We start from the raw sequence: 13,606 nt of genomic DNA, 5'->3' as shown, positions 1-13,606 counted from the left end.
GACTAACTGACAATCTAAGCTGCCGACAGGTGTTGTTGATATACCTCGATGTGGACAACTGAAAATGCGTGCCCTGACCGGGACTCGAACCCGGGATCTCCTGCTTACATGGCAGACGCTCTATCCATCTGAGCCACCGAGGACACAGATGAATAGCGCGACTGCATTTTCAGCTGTCCACATCGAGGTATATCAACACCTGTCGGCAGCTTAGGTTGTCAGTTAGTCATCATTTATTCCAGGGAAAAAGCTGCACGGTCATCAACAGTAACTGTTCTTTCGAGAACAAGTTACTGTCTTCGTATATATAGTTAAAGACTACCCAGCCATTGACCTTCGTCTGTGCAAATGCGCACAGGTTGCCCAAACTCTTACGGGAATCGCCAAAGCGTGCGCGAGTAATGAGTGGGTGGGCAAATGTCTATAAGGTACAATACATATGTAGAATTGTGGACAGTTGGGAATGTGAGTCTCACGGGAAGCGTGCAAGGGATAAGTCCCTGCAGTCGCGCTATTCATTTGTGTCGTCGGTGGCTCAGATGGATAGAGCGTCTGCCATGTAAGCATGAGATCCCGGGTTCGAGTCCCGGTCGGGGCACACATTTTCAGCTGTCCACATCGAGGTATATCAACAACACCTGTCGGCAGCTTAGGTTGTCAGTTAGTCATCATTTATTCCAGGGAAAAAGCTGCACGGTCATCAACAGTAACTGTTCTTTCGAGAACAAGTTACTGTCTTCGTATATATTGTTCGTAATTGTAATACCTAGGTATTTAGTTGAATTTACGGCTTTTAGATTAGACTGATTTATCGTGTAACCGAAGTTTAACAAATTCCTTTTAGCACTCATGTGAATGACCTCACACTTTTCGTTATTTAGGGTTAACTGCCAATTTTCGCACCATTCAGATGTTTTTTTTTTTTTTTAAATCGTTTTGCAGTTTGTTTTGATCTTAAGATGACTTCATTAGTCGATAAACGACAGTGTCATCTGCAAACAACCGAAGACGGCTGCTCAGATTGTCTCCAAAATCGCTTCTACAGAGTATTACTAAAAGGTACGGCCAAACTTTCAGGAAACATTCCTCACACACAAATAAAGAAAAGATGTTATGTGGACATGTGTCCGGAAACGCTAAATCTCCATGTTAGAGCTCATTTTAGTTTCGTCAGTATGTACTGTACTTCCTCGATTCACCGCCAGTTGGCCCACTTGAAGGAAGGTAATGTTGACTTCGGTGCTTGTGTTGACATGCGACTCATTGCTCTACAGTACTAGCATCAAGCACATCAGAACGTAGCATCAACAGGTTAGTGTTCACCAAGAACGTGGTTTTGCAGTCAGTGCAATGTTTACAAATGCGGAGTTGGCAGATGCCCATTTGATGTATGGATTAGCACGGGGCAATAGCCGTGGCGCGGTACGTTTGTATCGAGACAGATTTCCAGAACGAAGGTGTCCCGACAGGAAGACGTTCGAAGCAATTGATCGGCGTCTTAGGGAGCACGGAACATTCCAGCCTATGACTCGCGACTGGGGAAGACCTAGAACGACGAGGACATCTGCAATGGACGAGGCAATTCTTCGTGCAGTTGACGATAACCCTAATGTCAGCGTCAGAGAAGTTGCTGCTGTACAAGGTAACGTTGACCACGTCACTGTACGGAGAGTGCTACGGGAGAACCAGTTGTTTCCGTACCATGTACAGCGTGTGTAGGCACTATCAGCAGCTGATTGGCCTCCACGGCTACACTTCTGCGAATGGTTCATCCGACAATGTGTCAATCCTCATTTCAGTGCAAATGTTCTCTTTACGGATGAGGCTTCATTCCAACATGATCAAATTGTAAATTTTCACAATCAACATGTGTGGGCTGACGAGAATCCGCACGCAATTGTGCAATCACGTCATCAACACAGATCTTCTGTGAACGTTTGGGCAGTCATTGTTGGTGATGTCTTGATTGGGCCCCATGTTCTTCCACCTACGCTCAATGGAGCACGTTATCATGATTTCATATGGGATACTCTACCTGTGCTGCTAGAACATGTGCCTTTACAGGTACGACACAACATGTGGTTCACGCACGATGGAGCTCCTGCACATTTCAGTCGAAGTGTTCGTACGCTTCTCAACAACAGATTCGGTGACCAATGGATTGGTAGAGGCGGACCAATTCCATGGCCTCCACGCTCTCCTGGCCTCAACCCTCTTGACTTTCATTTATGGGGGTATTTGAAAGCTCTTGTCTACGCAACCCCAGTACCAAATGTAGAGACTCGCCGGCCGCGGTGGTCTAGCGGTTCTGGCGCTGCAGTCCGGAACCGCGGGACTGCTACGGTCGCAGGTTCGAATCCTGACTCGGGCATGGGTGTGTGTGATGTCCTTAGGTTAGTTAGGTTTAAGTAGTTCTAAGTTCTAGGGGACTTATGACCTGAGATGTTGAGTCCCATAGTGCTCAGAGCCATTTGAACCATTTTTTGTAGAGACTCTTCGTGCTCGTATTGTGGATGGCAGTGATACAATACGCCATTCTTCAGGGCTGCATCAGCGCATCAGGGATCCATGCGACAGAGGGTGGATGCATGTATCCTCGCTAACGGAGGACATTTTGAACATTTCCTGTAACAAAGTGTTTGAAGTCACGCTGGTACGTTCTGTTGCTGTGTGTTTCCATTCCACGATTAATGTGATTTGAAGAGAAGTAATAAAATGAGCTCTAACGTGGAAAGTAAGCGTTTCCGGACACATGTCCACGTAACATATTTTCTTTCTTTGTGTGTGAGGAATGTTTCCTGAAAGTTTGGCCGTACCTTTTTGTAACACCCTGTATAGGTAAGGAACAGCAAAAGGCCTGTAACACTACCTTGGGGAACGCCAGAAATCACTTCAGTTTTACTCGATGACTTTCCGTCAATTACCACGAACTGTGACCTCTCTGACAGGTAATCACAAATACAGTCACATAATTGAGACGATATTGCAGTCTGGATGCCAGGGCAGCGACATTGGTTAAAGAGATAATTAGACGGCCGCCGGAAATGCAGTAGTATACAACACGGAAGGGCTTTTTAATAAGCCGGCTTACTTAACCGTTAGATCAAAGAATCTGCCAGGTGTTGCGAGGTGAACGTAGAGGTGACAGAATTCCCTCCGAATATTGGAGGCATTTGCGTGGAATCGTGACGGAAAATGAATTTTCGAACACTACACTTCATTCCGTTTGGGCAGCACAGCTTCCGTCTACAGTAAGAGCAGCTGTGGCAGCGAATGACGGATACGATATACAAGCACTACTCCAACTCGCCGACAGGGTTCATGCGACTGTCGAACCAACAAATTCTCTCGGTATAACAAAGGTGGAGGCGACGACGGAAGAATACGAAATGGTGGCGATTAATAAGCAGCGGCGCACAACTTCAAAAACTCAAGGAGCAGCTAGACGGGCTGCAGAGGCAGATGGAGGTGTTGAGAGCTACCAGTTCGGAGGTCCTGCCGACACATAAGGACAGCGGAGATGTCGGGAAGGAGCAGTTGTGTTGGTATCATCGACGATTCGGGGAGCGAGCCTCAAAGTGCATTCTACCGTGCAGTCATACTCGCCACGAAAATAACATGGAGACTGTAAGTACAGATGTTTCTTTATTAACGGTATCTCGGCGACTTTATGTTCGGGATTTGACGGCTTCGTGTTATTATTTGATAGACACGAGGTCTGATGTCAGCACGTGGCCAAAGGGAAAATATACTTCCCTCAGTGACAGCACATCGTTTTGCCTCAAGGCTGCAAATAAACAGCCCATAATGACGTATGACAGTTGTGTCAAAGAAGTGAATTTAGGACCTAGTGTTATTTGTCACTGGAATTTTGTCATTGCAGATGTGGCGGAGTGCATATTAGGAGCAGATTTTGTATATGTATTCGGTATTGTGGTGGACATTCAGCTATCGCAGCTTAGAAGGGGCAAAGAGGTGGTGCAGGGTCATCTAAGAATATATGGAGTGACAGAAGTATGCCGACTTAGAGAACCGTCAGCGCAGCCGATAGCCATGGTGGCCTATCATACAGTTCACCACATAAACACAGTGTCCGGGCCTCCATTCTCCCTCAGACCGAGAAGGTTGGCCCCAGACACATTTGCAGACACAAAAGCTGAGTTCGAAGAGATGTTGGAAATGAGAATGATATGAAGATCTGATAGTGCATGGGCCTCGCCTTTACATTTAGTGCATAAGAAAGACGGAAGTTGGAGACCTTGTGGTGATTATAGGTTGTTGAATGCACGTACAATACCTGATCGGGTGACTTACCTGGGTCACACAGTCTCAGCAGCTGGCATCCGTCCTTTGGAGGAGAAGGTCAAGGTTATACAGCGGATGCCTCGCCCGTTAGATTTGCAACAGTTGTGGAGGTTCCTAGGTGTTTCAAATTTTTACTGCAGACATCTGCCAGGATCTGCGGCCTTACAAGCGCCACTCACGGAGGCTTTGGCGGGCACGAACACCGGGAAAAATCAGAAGCTACAATGGACGTCAAGCATGCAGCGCGCGATCGAGCGGATCAAGGAAAGCCTAAAGCAAGCGGTTTTACTAGCTCACCCAGAGAAAGACGCGAAGCTAGCTATTGTTGTTGACGCAAGTCAGGTGGCGATTGGGGCAGCGTTGCATCAGTGGACTGCTGGTCACTGGCAGCCTTTAGGATTCTTCTCCAAGAAACTCGGAGACCCACAGCGGAATTGGAGTGCGTATGATAGAGAGCTGCTGGCTGCTTACGAAGCCATAAGGTATTTTTGGCCTTACGTGGAAGCCAGACCATTTACATTGTTTACAGATCACAAACCGCTCACTTTCGCATTCTGCAAGTGCACGGATACTTCGTCACCTAAACAATCCAGGCAACTGGAATATATAAGTCAGTTTACTGCTGATTTACGACATATTAATGGGGGTAGAGAATATGGTGGCAGATTACTTCTCACGACTTGCGGCAATAAAGTATTCAGTGAACTATGCTACAATGGCGAGAGAGCAGAAGGATGATGCACAACTGCAAGTTTTTCGGCAGAGCATGCCGACCGGGTTGAAGTTAAGAAAACTGTGTCTGGAAGGAGAGGCAATACAGTTATGGTGCGATACCTCACAGGGATGGCCTAGACCTTTTGTGCCGGAGAGTTTGCACCGGGAAGTATTCGAAGGGTTACGTGGTTTGGCTCACCGGGACCCCGAATGAGTGTAAAATTAATGGCAGAGCATTTCATGTGGCCAGGAATTAAGAGAGACTGTCGGAAGTGGGTGCAGATATGTCTGGATTGTCAGCGATGTAAAGTGAGACACCATGTGAAGAAGCCAGTGGGTAAAGTTGACGGGCCAACTGGTCGTTTCGAACATGTGCATCTGGATATTGTTGGACCACCGCCAATGTCCAAAGGCTATCGGTATCTAGTGACGGCAATTGATAGATTTACGAGATGGGCAGAAGCAATCCCCATTTCAGACATATCAGCAGAGACAGTCAGCTGGGCGTTCTTGACGATGTGGTAGCACGGTTTGGATGTCCAGTACATGTCACGGCGGACCAAGGATGTCAGTTCAAATCCTCCTTGTTCCTGGAGCTGGGAAACATGTGTGGGTTCCGCCGTTACCATACCACAAGTTATCACCCGGAAAGCAATGGCATGGTAGAGTGGTGGCACCAAACACTTTAGGCCGTGTTAATGTGCCATGGTGAGAATTGGTCAGCAGCATTGCCACTAGTGTTACTAGGCATACGCACTGTTTTCAAACCTGACCTCGGAGCATCTACAGTGGAATTAGTATACGGGGAAACCTTATGCCTACCTGGAGAGTTTTTTCAGAAGAGTACAGACGAGACGGACCTACCGCACTTTTAATGAGAGTAAGGGCTCAACTGGCAGAGCTTAGGCCACAACCAGTGACACGGCATGGCATTAGGCCATTGTTCATACATCGAGAATTGAGCAAATGTTGCGAACCGATGCAGTCAGAACTCCATTGCAGCTGCTATACGCGGGACCTTATAAAGTACTACACCGTACGGACCAGGCCATGACTATCCTAGTTTGCGATAAGTGTGTTACTGTGTCAATAGACTGGGTGAAGCCAGCTCACTTACTGCTAGAAGATGTAAGACAAGAAGAGGCAGGCCTGCAGCAAGACGAGGGGCCCCTGCAGGGTGCAACGGATGGTAGGACAGCGAGCCGGATGAAGCCGCGAGAAGATACAACGATGGAGGAAGTACAGCCGGAAATTGGCACAAGAGCTGGGCGAAGGGTCCAGTACAAGTTTCTGCACATTCCTGGAGCTCCGCTCGTCAGGGAGGGGGCTGTGTGGGAGCACGCAGACGAATAGTTGCGTGTGCACAGTACAGTACAGTTTGTGTTTGTTTTTGTCTTAGATGTTCTATGTTAATGTCTGGCTCATTGCTTCACAATAAAGTTGAACATTAAGAATACGAACGAGTCTACCATTAATAGAATGGAGCTACATAGAGGCTACAGTACCATATACTCAAAAATAAAATAAAAGCTAACTCATTGGTCACTCCTATAATTTACTACAAAATCTGGAATTCAAAACACATGTAACAGTGTAAAAATATTATTTGTAGCTTTTCATAATTGATATATTTCATAACATAGATATTTTACTTGCCTTCATGAAAAATATTCTAAATCTTCGTAACTTCTTCCTGTTGACAGGAATCACAACGTTGCTATCAGCTGTTCATATGAAGAAATTACTCTTCTCATACAAGTATTTTGCTATATTGTGTGAGGAGTTATGAGTCTCAGTAAATATTTTTAGGTGTCCATGTCTATTCAAAGTAATTTTGCCAATCATCGTAATTGCTTTCTAACTCTCAAAATAAATTAATATGTGAAAACTGCCATCTCTTAAGGAGCTACTGTCTTTACCATTTATATGGTTCTTTCTGCCTCTGACACTTCATTAACATGTTTTTGCTGTAACTGGCTCCAGCAGCAACGTGGAGCTATCACAGCTGTTAGAGATTGACCACTACTTGCACCCCCACCACGTGTGGCACCACAAACAGTCTCCACAATCTGTGTTTTCGAAAGAAGTCACACTTCAGAGTGCACATCATGCCACCTGACAGGATTCCTTACCCATAACTGTGCTCTGGTACGTCAGTGTGACCATTCTCTCCTTTGACTGCTTAGATGAAACTCAATTTTACCAGCTGCTATGCGTTGACAACTTTGGTTTTGACTCTGGGCACTGTACAGACACTGTTTCCAGCTGGCTGGATTCTATTTACAAGTGTTTTTATTAACTGTGTGTTCTGCTGTGTTCCATATGTTTTGCCCCATAAATTGTGCTCATAACTGCAGACTTCAATATTCTTAAGGCTGAGACCACAACAGAATTTTCAGCATTAGCAGCTAGTTTCCTGAACTAAAATACCTTTCCCAAGAGATTAGCTGCTTGCTGCTGAAAGTTCTATCATAGACCAACAAATGGTTGGACAGCAGTACTGTGTTGTACAAATGCATAAGATTTGTGGTAATTTATTGTGTGCACAGACATTTGTGCAGATATCTATGCAGACAGATTGTTGCATTTGGACCAGTCTAATGGACCCCACAGTACATTAAACCATCCCTGGTTATGTGCAGCTGGCAGCAGTGTGGAGTGAGGACTGTGAGTAATAAATGATCTCACTGTTTAACATTCAATATGGAGCAGAACAGGCATCTCATTTTCATTATCATAAAAATGTTCTACAATACACAATGATAGTTTAGAATACATGCAATGGGAATCGATATATTTTTCCATTTTTGGTGTCACCTGTCCATGAAGTCCTATCAACCACACCCACCCCCTCCACACTTATATAGATGTATCACAAGATAAATTCCTCTCTGCAACACCATGTTTGTAGATTTATTCGAACTGAATTTTTCAGAGTTCTCATTCATTTGTGGCACACTGTACTACCATGTTCTTGCATTGCATGCTGATAGGCTAAGTGTACTTTTAAAGCAATTTCCTCTTCTTAATGGAGAACTTACTGCTGTGTGTGTCTGCACAGCATACGTGTTTGCAGATTCAGGCTATGATGTGTGGCTGGGCAATTTTCGTGGCAACTTCTATTCCCGGAGGCACGTGTCCCTCTCTCCAGCTGAAAGGGCCTTCTGGATGTTCAGGTAATCAATCAAGTGCAAACTCAGCTGAAACTGATCTCCAAAACTAGTGTGTAAAAGGATGTGTAAAACTTTACATACAGTGCTAGTAACACATTAAAGGTGCCATTGTGTGCCTGTCACATTACACTTTGTTAATCAAATTGATGTCAAATGATTTGGGTTTTGCACTGAATGTTCTACGCTGATGTGAAAATCTATCAGGGATTCTCTGGAGAGAAAAAGAAAGATCAGTTCAAGAAGATTATTTATGGCAGAGGAGAGTCTTGCACTTTGGAATACATTTCAGACTGTTGCCTCTAGTCAGCCTTGTAATAGATGTTTAATGTGTTATCTCATTAATATATATTATCTTATTCCTACCTGAAATGATAGCATTTACTTTATGTGTGCTGCAGTCATTTTCTTCAGCTACAAAAATAACTGTGGAAAAGTAAGGTTTCTCTAAATGTGAAAAAAATATTCCAATGTACAACAGGGTCATGTACCTAGGAACAGATACTGTTTTCAAATTTAAAGGTGTTGAAATTGAGAAAGTCTTGTTGGTATTTAATACTCTATGTGTTAAGTTATTATTCTACTGTGTACCAGTAAGGAAACCAGTTGAAAGTTGAAAACATTTTGAAACAGAAGTTTTGAGAAATAACACAAATTTCCTTTCTCAAGACAAACGAAAATTGATAAGACACTAAAGAAACTCACTGTCAGTTCATTTGCAAATATAATGTGTTCCATGATACCCCAGACCTTCCACTTTATGGTACAAGATGGTGCACGATGGATGAAGTATAGTTTAATCATCCACAATGTTATGTAACTAATTTTAAAAATGTACTGAATTTTGCTCAGCCTAAATCGCTGTAGCCTAACTGAATAATTAACAGTATACCCCAGATAGCTTTATAATCTACAGCTCTTCAACATGTAGAACTCATAATACTTACAACAGTTACACAAAACATTACCACATGTCTCACAACAACATAAACAGTACAAAATGCTGAAACAGCTTATGGCAGTCTCTACTGAGTGTTTCTTCATATGATTCTAAAATCGATCACTGATTAAAACACTGACCTGGAAACATCATGTGTTTCTAGTTACACTATACATTTATTTATTAGCAGAGAAACCTGGCGTTTCCCAAATATTTATTTATAGCTGTGCATCCATGCCCATGCCATGCACTGTCTGGCCTCTTGCTTAACATCTATGACATCATATCTCCTGAACTATGTGTTGCATAATGATATAATTTTATAGGTACATTCTGTGGTGTATGTGGATACTGTTTCAAAATGTGTTGCAAATGGAGTTAGAACAATGAAGTAATAAATTTAAACATCATGCATGATGCAGCAGTTTTTCGTGCATCTCACTGTTTCTGATGTCATATCTCCTGAGCTATTTGCTGTATAATGATATAATATTGTAAGTATATTTAATGACATATGTGGATACTGGCTGCAAAATTCACTGTGAATAGAGTTAGTAGCAGAAAAGTAATAAATTTAAACATCATGCATGATGTTGCAGTTTTTGACACCTCATTGTTTATGACATCCTCTCTCTGGAAATGTGTGTCATACAATGATATAATTTTGCAGTTACATTCAGTGCTGTATGTGAATACGTCTGCAAAATGTATCTCATCTACAGCTAGTAGTAAAGAAGTAATAAACTATAACTTCATGCCTCATGCAGTACTTCTACTGATGAACAGCGGAAAAGTACTGTACTAAGTGATAAAATTTTTTCCTTTCACCATTTTATAGAAACTGTCAACAAGAAAAAAATTTGTAAGGGCTTGAAATTAGTTTGTTGCAGGACACTAAGTGTTCTCATTCTCAAATATTGGGTGAATGAAGTCTGGGAGTTCACATGTCACAGGCTACGTTTCTTTTTCATCTCCACCCTCACCCCTTTGATAGGTAGACGGTGGTTCTTAGCACCCCTCTCCCCCTCCCCCCCCCCCCCATAAATTGTTGCCTAACTGTAAGGTATATGTGTACCACATTTAGTTGAAAATGGTCCTGTGGTTCAGGAGGTAAATGTGGAACATAAAAATACACACACAACCACACATTCGTTTTTATAATATGTATGGATTAATCATATGTTTTTTAAGCACAGAGTTAACTATAATGCAAAAAAAATAATACATGTAATTTAGAAACAGGCACCTTCATTTTTAATATAATCAATTGCATCATTCGTTCCCATCAGGAAATTGTCAAAAGTACTATAATACGGCCTGCTGGGACACTCTGTAACTGTGTGTTGAACAGTTTGCCTGGCTACTCCACAACTGCTTTTTGGAGATGGAACCTTACCCCATCTATGAAGACAGTCTGTGCTTCTGCCATCATTGGTGTGTATTCTGTTAATCAATGTCCACATTCTGTGCAATTGGTCAGACAGGTGTTATATTTCTTATGCAGGGTAAGTTCTGGCTATGTGGAGGGCAAGCCCCTGTCCAGTCTCATCCCCATGACTCTATTAAGTTGAACTGAGATGTGTAGTTCCATGCATGTTTTCATGGATGGTTTTCTTGATCAGATCTGGTTTCTTTCTAGGATAAGTGCATCTTAATGGATAGGGAGTTGCGGGTTGCCTTGTATGTGTTTCAACTCATGAAGTACAGCTGCTTTTCATTGAAGTCCAGGGGGCATAATGTTGCTCAATACAGTCACTATATGGAGGTTGATCTTAGTGCACCACCAATAATTCTTATTGTGTTGTTCAGCACGCAACATCAGCTTGCCTCCACATGGTGCACTCTGGGTAACACTAAAGAGCTGACAACACTGGTTGCCTGACAATCTTTTACATCTACATCTCCATCTGCATCTAAATGGATAGTCTGCAAATCACACTTAAGTGTCTGGCAGAGGGTTCATTGAACCACCTTCACATTAATTTTGTGTTATTTCACTTCTAACGTTCTGACAACGTAAGTGAGGGTGGGTGTGGGTTATACTGATTTATTTCCCCAAACCACATTCCACTTCTTTATGAGGTGACTTACTTGGAATTTTGCAGCCCCTCTTTTTTACAGGATAGTCAGCTGCTGGAAAATCCCTTGACTTCCTCTCCGTTGAATAGTGCTCGGTACAGGAACTTTTAAGCCTCTTTCTACTTATGAAATGAGTAGACATAAAAACTTTCCTTTTCATCAGTTAATGATGTATTTGGCTTCCGTGCATAACATAATTCACACTTTCAACATACACAAGCAACTTTCTGTAAGTACCTCGTACCGCTTAACATTAGAAACAAAATGAGTTACAGTTAAAAGAAAATTGGCTTGACTACCATGACTTTCTTAAAATGAATCAGAAAATACATCTTGCCTCTATCAAGGCTGAGTCAAGAGTTTACAAGAGCACTTTTTCGACTGTTGTTGTTTCACATTAACAATAGACAATGACACAATAAGCACAGAGCAGCATAAAAAAAACTCCATGGTTCTTCCTTACAAGTGCACTAAAACCTCTATGGCTTTCTCGACAGGTACTTGTTGGTGCCATTTGACCGCCACATCTACGTTCTTCCCGTGACTGATTTTAAACCTGCACACACAAACATGTGACGCACAGTAGGTAGGATTCTACCATCCCACACTCATATCTAGAGCATCTTGTGTTTGGGACAGTAGAAGGCTGAGTGGTTCTAGAATTTACACAGAAATTCTCGAATCACTACACACTCTCTAGCAAAGCATGGATAAAACACACCTATATCTTTCTGTGCAAGATCCGATTGCCCATATTTTATTATGATGATCATTTCTCTCTATGCAGGTCTGCATCAACAAAATATTTTCCCATTCAGGGAAGAAAGTTGGTGACAAAAATTTTGTGAGAAGGTCCCACTACAATCAAAGACGCCTTTGTGTTAATGATTTCCACCCCACATCCTGTATCATATGTCACTCTCACTCCTATTTCTCAATAATACAAAATGTGCTGCCCTTGTTTGAATTTTTTCTCTGTTAATCCTAAATGGTAAGGATCCCACGCCATGTAGCAGTACTCCAAAAGAGATCTCCTGGCTTAAGCACACAATCTATGTACACTATCCTCCAGGTACAGCAATCTTCCCTACTGGACAAGTCTGTCGAAAGTCATAAACTAAACATATGCCTAACAAAACTAGATTTTCCAAATTATTTTGCACATGGTGACTGTAACTTGCTAAACAGCATTTGTTTCCCATTGGAATTAGAAGCAAGGGAAAGTCCATCTTTGCAGGAAGAACAGTTTCATCTCATTGCAATACTATAAAAGTTTTGGCTTTGGCTTCAAGATGCTTGTCAGGGTAGAGTGTGCACAAAATAGTCAGCTCATATCTGACCATACAGCACTGTAGGGGAAGGGACAATGGTGGGGTAGAGGCTCCTGCCTGGATGACTGCCATGTGGTAGCAGAGGCACAGTTTGACAGCAGAAGCATATGCATTTATGGAAACATATAGAAGTTACAGCTAGTGAGTTTGCAAAATATCATATGTACAGGTTGTGTCAGTATGGTCAGTAGTTCATAAAATACAGGTGTTCAAAGTCAGTAGTTTCTCACCAGACAAATGAAAAAGAAATAGTTGTATAACAAAGGATGAACCACAGTAAACAAGTCCAACCCTGCACTGCCATAAGGAAAACATGAAAGGGGGAAAAATGTAGAGCAGAAGACCTTACTTACTGTGATACTGACAATGTATAATAAAGAACAGGGATCATACGGAAATTACATGTCACACCCTGAGAATCTGATTAGCAATATTGCCTAAAAATAAAATTTGCATCTCCTTCTTTGGCATCTTTCAGAAGTAGTGAATCATTGGGAAGTATTTGCATGTTTTTCCCTTCAAACTAGTGGTTCATGCAACTCTCTCAAGCACAAATTGTATCAAGATTTATCCTTACTCGTTTGTCTCTTCGCAGATATTCTGCAAATTGTACCTTGTCACTCTTGCAAGAAAGAATATTTTCCTACCTTTCTTAACAGTCATTATAACATCCATCGTCATTGATGCTGTTACAGCCTTGTGACCAATAATGCCCTCCTCTGTGTTAACTAATTTGAAAATTTCAGGTCTGTTTGTTGATAGCAGGTTAAGATGTTACACTCATGAATCTGCTTGAAATTATTTTCAGGCAAGAGTGTCAAAATACTATCTCACAAATTCCCATCACTGGCACCACTTTTGATCCCATGACTCTGTTGTTCTGTAGCTGGCAAGTTGTAGTGTTCCCTACTACAGTGGTATGATCAGGAAACTTATTCACAAAATTCTGCAAGTTCTTTGTCAAGTGCCCTCTTGCTACAGCTCCTGGCATAGACATTCTATAAAAGGATCCAGTCATCATTTTTTACCCACATTTGGTGCTTCACTTCATCCAAATTATTTCACAT

General features: G+C 42.4%; 1 protein-coding gene across 3 annotated transcripts in view; it reads left to right on the top strand.

The window, feature by feature from the left end:
* LOC126195219 (lipase 1-like) overlaps positions 1-13,606 on the top strand; it is a 226,308-nt gene that overhangs the window by 118,186 nt on the left and 94,516 nt on the right. For 2 of the 3 annotated variants that reach the window (XM_049933739.1, XM_049933737.1), the window contains exon 3: positions 8,081-8,195. In XM_049933739.1, the coding sequence (XP_049789696.1) occupies positions 8,081-8,195 (115 nt within the window). The remainder of the gene's footprint in view (positions 1-8,080; positions 8,196-13,606) is intronic. The other variant, XM_049933738.1, reaches the window with a different exon arrangement.

The sequence above is a fragment of the Schistocerca nitens genome, chromosome 7 (genome assembly GCF_023898315.1).
Source record: "Schistocerca nitens isolate TAMUIC-IGC-003100 chromosome 7, iqSchNite1.1, whole genome shotgun sequence".
NCBI classification, from domain to species: Eukaryota; Metazoa; Arthropoda; class Insecta; order Orthoptera; family Acrididae; genus Schistocerca; species Schistocerca nitens.
Note: the sequence above shows the minus strand (reverse complement) of the source record. Positions and strands in the feature narration are given on the sequence as shown.